An 8553-nucleotide genomic window follows, 5' to 3' on the forward strand; every position below is an offset into this window, starting at 1 on the left:
CCAAAAACCCAGCAAGAGCTTTTTATCTATTGCCAATGTCAGGTTAGGCAAACCCTGCCCTAAAATGCAAAGTTAGCTGGTAAAACAAGCACTCTGGAGCAGGGCATGATGGTGCACATCCGTAATCCCAGCACTGAGGAGGCTGAAGCAGGAGGATCCCTGTGAGTTTGAGCCCAGGGTAAGTTCAAGTTTAGCCTGAACTACATAGTGAGATCTAGTCTTAAAAAACAAAAAGCACTCTGGGAGGCTGAAGCAGGAGTATTGCAAGCTGAAACCCAGCCTGGGCAATTTAGTGACTTAGTGAGGCCCTATCTCAAAATAAAAAATAAAAGGCTGGGGATGTAGCTCAGTATGAAGGCCATGAATTCAATCCCCAGTAGTACAGTAAACAAACAAAGTGCAGAGTTATTTTGATTTCTTTTGTATCACCCAAAGACCCTCTGAATATCTGACTCACAGCCCTCATCCTAAACAAGAAATTTTTAAGTAGTTTCTCCTAAATTCTTCCTTAAAAACCCTTTCCACCAGCAACAATCTCCATGAGTCTGAGCTTGCTTCAGTTCTTCAGCTAACAGGGAGTTTATCAGGAGTGATGAACCATCTATCAAAAACAACTGCCTGGGCGTGGTGGCGCACTCCTGTAATCCCAGCACTTGGGCTGAGCCAGGAGGATCTTGCGAGTTCGAGACCAGCCTGGGCTACAAAATGAGTTCAAGTCCAGCCTGAACTGCCTAGCAAGATCCTGTCTCAAAAAAAAAAAACAACTGAGCTTGTCTAAGGATAGCAACTTGCTTTGCATGTTTCTGCCCCCTTGTAATCCCAGCACTCAGAAGGCTGCTCAGGGAAAATTGTGAATTTAAGGCCAATATGGGCTACATAGTGAGCTCAAGGACAATCTACAGTGTAAAGAGAGACCTTGTCTCAAAAAACAAGCTGGGAGGGCTGGGGATTTAGCTCAGTGGCATAAGTGCCTGCCTGGCAAGTGCAAGGTCCTGAGTTCGATCCCTGGTACTGGGAAAAAAAAAAAAAAAAAAAAAACTTTGCTATCAAAAAACAAGCTGGGGATGGAGGTGCATGCCTCTAATCCCACCAATTGGGAGGCCGAGGCAGGAAGATTGCCATGAGTTCAAGGCCAGCCTGGACTACATAGCAAAACCTTGTCTCAACGAAACAAAACAAAAATAAGTGAAGAACACACAAAACCACTGATAATGACAAAGGAAAAAGAAGAGACAAGGTGAAGCACGAAACCTGAAAGTCCTGTGCTCCAAGCTGCTGCAGGCTCCTAGAGATTGTAGGTTCTTGTTCTAAATCTGAGGCTCCCATCATAACCATTACTGTAAAGAATTGGTCAAGACAAGTGCAAAAGATAGTGAGGTTATCAAAGGGATAAAGGCAGGAAAAGAATTACCCTCTATTGAGTGCAGAGGGGGCCACTGAAAGCTTACAAAGGCCACAAAGTTAATGGGTACCCTCTTTGGTATTCTCCCATTCCTCAGGCTGACCTCCAACCTAGGCTGTCCCATCAAAATTCTGCTTGATTTCACACCAAAATTGAAAATAGCATTTTCTGATTGGTCCCAGGCGCAGGGCTTGGAAACTGTTTCTGTTGTTGTTCTTATTGTTTTTTTCCCTGTGCTTATGTCCTGGCTCTCTGTTATTAACACATCACCCCCACTTACTTGCCCAGGGGGCTGGCCATGCCCTAATCCTCCGCCTCATTCTAAGGATGGGAGGAGCTAGGAACCAGTAGGATAAAGGGGACAGTACCGTTAATGTCTCCTTCAAGACAGGAAAGGCAAGCCTAAGGGAAGTAACATCTTTTAAGCACCTACTAAAGGGCAGGCACTAAAAATATATAATAACCATAATAATAAATGCCAGGCTGTGTGAGACAAAGGCACAATCTATGCCCTTGAGCTTGAGATCTAGTGGGGAAACATTAGTGTAATTAACTGTAACACCAGGAGGCGCTAGAGAGGAACAATGTGCCCCGATTGCATCAGTGATTAATTCTGACTGAAAAAATCTGGAAGGCTTCCTGCATGGCTGTAGTACCTGGCTTATGCTTTGAAGGATGTAGAAGATTTTAACAGAAAAGTTAGAATGCCCATAGCAGGATAGAGGGAACAGCATGAATCACACAAGAAAATACAGCAACCCAACTGGAACGAATGCACAGTACATCCCAAGCAGGGTAGGATGAGGCAGAGAAACATGATAGAGATTAAAGTGGGGGAGGCCTTAATTCCACGAGTCTACCTTGCAAATTACTTTTTTGTGTGTGTTTTTTGAGACAGGGTCTCGCTATGCAGTTCAGGCTGGCTTTGAGCTCACTCTGTAGCCAGGGCTGGTTTTGAACTCGAAATGATCCTCCTGCCTCAAACTCTTGAGTGCTGGGATTACAGGCACGCGCCACCACACCCAGCCACTACCTTGCAAATTACTAATGACATCCCAAGGCCCTTTGGGCAACAAATTGGAAATTGCTCAGTGAAAGTAGGAATGGAGAGGCGAACGGACGTGACAAAGTAAAATGGACTCAACACAGAAAATGAAAACCAAAGGTCAAAAAACATTCACCCTCCAAAAATTAATTTAAGGCAACATGGTGGCGCACGCCTGTGATCTCAGCACTTGGGAGGCCGAGGCAGAATTGCTGCAAGCTCAAGGCCAGCCTGGGCTACAAGGTGAGTTCGAGGCCAGGCTGAACTGCATAGTGAAACCCTGTCTCAAAAAGACAAAAAACAAAACAAAAACCTAATTTAAAGGGATCTTTTAGAACCAGACACTTGGTGCCCCCTGGTGGGTAGATGAGATCTCCCCATGAGCGGGCTCCGTCCTGTTTCATGCTTCCCATGAATTAGTCATCTTACACACTTTATCCAGGCTATGGCTCAACAGGTTCTCCAGGAGCTTCCAGACCGAGATCCCGTCATCTAGTTATCCAGAAAAACCTCACGTCTAATCACACAACAGGAAGTAGTATAATCAATGGTCAACACTAAAATACTAGTGGTTAACTTGGACCTGAGACTTCACAATACAATGCAACTGGAGAGATGGTGGGTTAAGGCTTCATGGATCCAGATCGTGGCCATGTCCACCTAAGATTTCTAGATAAGAGCATCCCAATCATGGTCAGAGGTAATGCAGAATCCAGTATACACACGGTAAAAAATTCTGTAGGCTTCTGCGGGGAAGTGCCCAAGAACTTTAAAACCAGGCTTGTACTAGAATATTGAAAGCTAGGCATAGTGACCCATGCTTGTAATCTCAGTACTCTGGGAAGCAGTGAGATGCCAAATTTTAAGCACAGGCCTGGGAACTGATTCTACCTCAAAAGTTAACATGAGCCAGGTGTGAGACCATTTGCCTATAGGCCCAGGACTGAGGTCGAATTCAGGTTTTAAGGGTGGCCTACACTATACACACCATCAAATAAAATTTTTCTAAACTAGGCATGGTGGCAGTCCTGTAATCCCTGTAGTTGGGAAGCTGAGCCAGGAGGGTCACCACAAATTGAGGCCAGTCTGGGCTACACACCGAGTTCAAGGCTAGCCTGCATTACAGAGCAAGACCCTGTCTCAAAACACCATTTTTGAAAAAAGTTAATTTCTAAAAAGGGCTGGGGACGAAGCTCAGTATGAAGGACCTCGGTTTAATCCCTAATTGTATAAATTTATACATATTTAGCTGATGGCCAAGCATCCACTCAGCAAAATTTAAGACACCAAAACAGTGACAACCAGTTATGAACGCCTTACTAGTGGATTTTATGGCTGGAGTAAACAAGTTCGCCATCGCCTTAGGTTTTCATTTTTTTTTTTTTCTTTCTTGAGACAGGCTCTCACTATGCAGTTCAGGTTGGCCTCGAACTCGTAACAATCCTCCTGCTTCAGCCCCCTGTGCTGGCATTACAGGTGTGCGCCACCACACTTGGCTGTTTTTGCATTTCTTGAGTTCACCCTAGGGTAGAAAAGCCAAGAACCTAAGGCATGGTTATGGGTAGTTCATTTGGATGTTAACTGTGTTACATCATCTAATCTGGCTATTCTTTCACTTAAGCAGAACATCTACCATCCATATCGAAACACAGACTGTTCCTGCTAGTTGTAATTTAACTCCTACTCCTCAATTTACAAGTGGGAACTTCCCCTCCACAACACCAGTACTCCCATGAAGTGAAATTAACAGTCATCTGTCTACTAAGAATAAGAAGATAAATGATCTTTACACCCAAAAGGCCAGAACGATTTTTATTTTCAAAAACAACTTTATTCGTGACACATATTTAAAAAAAATTCCCACCCCCTGGAAATGAGCTAAAAAAATAAACAAAATCCACCTCCCACCTCCCTGTTCCCACTTCCTCCCATTCCCTCCAAATAAAAGGGAAAAAAGGCAAAGGAAAAAAAAACAAAAACCAACAAAACAAAAAACTGAAAAACAAAAAACCCCCCAAAACAAGGTAGTGCATTTCCCCAGGGGGAAGGGGAATTTACACTGGAGCCGCTGGGAGCGGATCGGAGTTCTTCCGGCTACAGAAACCTGCAAAGAAAGACACTCAAAACAGAAAAAGAAACACAAAAGGAAACAAAACAGATCACCAGGCAATCTGGAGGGGCGGGTGGGTGGTAACCCTGGCAGGACAGGAGCAGGCAGGAGGGGCTGTGAAAGGCAGGGAGAAGATGGAGGGAAGGTAACAAGCAGAACAGTTTGGTGTCCTCCAGAGCCCTGGGTAAAAAAACCCCTCCTACCACCCGTGCCCACCTACCCTCAAGCAGCCCCCAAAGGGGTGATGTAGGGCGGGGACACATGGGCAGCAGCTTGCACAGTTGAGAAGTGTCCGCGGCGGATCCCCAGAGTGAAAGAGCAGCCCCCTGCCCCACCCCCTGGGCCTCCCCCTACTCCCCAAAGCAGGTCCCTCCTCAGCAGTTAGTTATGGGATTCTCCCCCCTTCCACAGTATATCTTTTTTTTAAAAATATTTTTTTTTTTCCATCAAGGTCATCTTCTGTTTTTCTTTTTTTTTTTTTTTAATTCTTTTTTTTTTCCTTCTTTCCTCTTTTTTTCCTCTCTCTCCTCCTAATACACACTTTTTTTAGTAAGGGGAATACCATGATGTCGCTCTAGCCCGGCCCCTGGAAGAAAGAAGGAGAGTCAGGTGTTAACAGGATCACTAGACAGGTCAGCACAAGCCCCTCCCCTCGGGCCCTTGCCCCAGTTACTGTGAATGGAAGTGGGGAAAAGAAGTTTTCAAGTGTCTTAAAACCGACTCCACAATCCCAGAAATAGCAAAACACCTGGCAAATGGGGGGCAGCGGGGGCACTAACAGAATACTTGGCCAAACAGTAGCTATAAAGAAGTGCATCTGAGACACAGGAGCAAGAAAAAGGACCCGTGTTTACCCAGTTTCCATTGTCCACAGCTCTTAAACCCTACCTTAGGAAAAGCCAAGGTTTTCTGCCTAACCTATTAAGCATGAAGAAATGAGGTAAAAGCAAAGCCACACATGGGCACCACACTAGGCCCAGTGAGAACCTTGGAAAAAGACCGGCTCAATTGAAGAGTAAGTATCTGAAAATCCTCCCACATGGCTATGGAATCATCAACTAGCCCTGGTGTTCTTCCCAGGGACGTTTACCCTCTCCCTAACCCAGGGGGGCGGAAAGCAGCAATCCAAGTCTGAGGCCCTGTTCCTCCTGACTTTGTGTCAACACCTTCCAGGCAACCAATGCTCAGGGAAAAAAAAAGCCTGGGGGAAGCATCTCAAGAGATCAGCCCTTATCACTGCTTTCTGCTCCAGAAAAGATGAGACTGGCCTCCTGACCTGGCCTGCAACTACCTTCCTCACCCGCACAGGCTGGAGACCAAGCCCCTGGAGGCCAGGGGGAGGGGAAGGAAGGGAAGGAAGGTCCTCAATCAGGAGAGAATGAAGCATACAGGGCTCATGGGAGGCGGGAAAGAGGAGCAGCCCATCTATCCTGACCTGTAGACACGACCTCGGGGCCTGCTGTTAAAACCACTGTAGAATCGAGAGCGGGAACTGTTGTAGTTGGTGGTCCGGGCACGGTAGCGGGCACGCGGGAAACCTCGGTCTGTTGTGCTGATGCCTGGTCTATTGGTTCGTTTCGGGATCACCTGAGAGCAACATACAACAGAAAGCCTTAGAGTGGGCCTGAAGAGCTCTTCTGTTACAGGGACAGAAAGGGCAAGGTTTACCTTGATTTGTCTTCCTCTAAATAGGGACTCATCTAAGGCCAGGGAAGTCCTCACTGATTCTTTGTCTGAGAACTCTATATACGCAAAGCTGAAAAGAATAATTGTCACTCTGAGTTCACAAACAGCTCACAGATTAAATGCAACTTGTAGAATGTTTGTTCAATACAATGTGTTTACATTTATAATTACTTAATTCACCTTAAAAGAAAAGGTTTTAATCAAAATTTCTAGCTACTCTTAGAAAATTACAAAACAGAACACACAAAGCCCAGCTTCCATATGGTCATAATAAAAGCAGGGGTCAACAAGAAGGTGCCAGTCCCCTTCTAGTTCTCAATCCTACCCACACCCAGCATTTAATTTTATTGTCTGCCTGGCCTCAGAGGACATTCATGTGCAACCTCTGACATACAGCAATGTTCATAACCGAGAAGAAAAAGGCCATTTGCCTTAACAGCAAGTAAATTACTGCTCAATGAGAAGCAGAAGCTATTGTTGCAGCTATAGCTTAGTGGTAGAGAACATGCTTAACATGCACTAATGCCTTGGGTTTAGACCCCACCACCACAAAAACAGAAGCTGTAACAGTTATTTTCACCATTTTTTCTTTCTTTTTTTTTTTTGAGACAGGGTTTCACAACACAGTCCAGACTGGCTTCAAACTCTCAATGATCCTCCTGCCTCAGCCTCCTGAGTGCTGGGCTTATAAGTACATGCTACCATACATGTCTGTAACAGTTATTTTTAAACTGACTAACACAATAGCTGGGCGTGGTGGCGTATGCCTGTAATCCCAGCACTGGGAGGCTGAGGTAGGAGGATCACTGCGAGTTCGAGACCAGCCTGGGCTACAAAATGAGCTTAAGGCCAGCCTGAACTGCATGGCGAGACCCTGTCTCAAAAAGACAATCAATCAATCAATAAATAAACAAACAAACAAACTGACTAACACAACTTAAGTTTCCTACTTACCCTTTGGGATGACCACTAAATTTATCACAAAGTATGGTGACACGGTTGACTGAACCACAGCCATGAAAATGAGCCTCGAGCTCTTCTGCTGTTGCACCATAGTCCACCTGAGGAGAGGAGAGACATTTTACAGGTACTGGACCCGCTCCTGTCTCAACAAGTCCCTGGCCTGACCCTCACTCCAGGCCATCTCCATATACCAAGGCACATCAAAAACCACTTTTACTTCCAACTCCAGAGCTTGTGTTGATAACCAAGTCATCTTCCCAATCTCCCACCTCCTCCCAACGCTATCACGCTCAGAATCACCATCTGCACTGGAAATGTTCAAAATTAACTCTTCTAAATAAGAATGTCCCCACAAACCTCAACCAAACAAATACGTACATTGCCAACATAGATGGAACGGGCATCGGCCTCCATCCTCTCTTCAATAGACATGATCACTGGGCCAGCTTGAGAAAAAAACAAACATGTTTTCTTTTTTTTTCCTCTTTTAGTTTTTGAGACAGGGTCTTGCTATGTAGTTCAGGCTGGCCCTGAACTTGTGATCTTCCTGCCTCAGCCTCCCCAGAGCTGGGATTACAGGCGTGTGCCACTATGCCCCACACAAATGTTTTCCACTAGGCCAATATATGCACTCCCACTACCATTTCACCACAAACTCAGTGATGCGAAAGATTTTTAGCCTACCCTATTCTATTCTCTGCTGTTTCCACTGCCTACAACAGAGCCCACCACATAATAGTTTCCCACTAAATATGTGACAAATCAAGGAATAAATTAATACAAAAGTCACAATCAGGTGGAGCGTGGTGGCGCACATTTGCAATTCTACCACTGGGGAGGCTGAGGCAGGAGGATCACTGCGAGTTCCAGGCCAGCCTGCTACATAGTGAACTCACGGCCAGCCTACTAAACTACACAAGACTCTGCCTCAAAAAAATAAATAATAATAAATGTTTATTTTAAAAAGTCTCTAAGAACAATACAGAAATGTTTTGAATAGAATAAGCCAAACTAAGGGGCTGAGACTCGGCATTTTTAGGTTAAAGAAGCCCCATGTAGCTGAGCAGTTTCCCTTCAAGTTGGAACTAAAGAGTCTCCAACTGAAACACAAAAAAATTAGCCTTGAAGGTCAAACGGCAGACGGCAACCTCCAGGCGAGGAGTAGGGGCAGATTCAGAACAAAGAGAAACACATTTACAACAAGGACAAAGGGAGGCACGCGTCTCCCACGACCAAAACCCAGGTTCTGCTTTGTCTGTTCCCGCAAAGGTCCGCGGAGCGCCCGCCCGGGACGGCCCGACCCGCAGCCGCGGCCCCGGCCCCGGCCCCGCCGCCCCCATCCGGCCG

At 45.7% G+C, this 8553-nt stretch overlaps 1 protein-coding gene across 1 annotated transcript in view; it reads right to left on the reverse strand.

Moving 5' to 3' along the window:
- Positions 1 to 5075: 5075 nt before the first annotated feature.
- The window catches only part of Pabpn1 (poly(A) binding protein, nuclear 1), a gene marked incomplete in the record, with an annotated part of 4401 nt that continues 923 nt past the window's right edge, over positions 5076 to 8553 (reverse strand). Inside the window, 5 exon segments of the mRNA XM_013510436.1 lie at positions 5076 to 5143; positions 5993 to 6144; positions 6226 to 6313; positions 7198 to 7304; positions 7585 to 7652. Of these exon segments, the coding sequence (XP_013365890.1) occupies positions 5104 to 5143; positions 5993 to 6144; positions 6226 to 6313; positions 7198 to 7304; positions 7585 to 7652 (455 nt within the window).

The sequence above is a fragment of the Chinchilla lanigera genome, unplaced genomic scaffold, assembly GCF_000276665.1.
Source record: "Chinchilla lanigera isolate Chin_1 unplaced genomic scaffold, ChiLan1.0 scaffold00008, whole genome shotgun sequence".
NCBI lineage: Eukaryota > Metazoa > Chordata > Mammalia > Rodentia > Chinchillidae > Chinchilla > Chinchilla lanigera.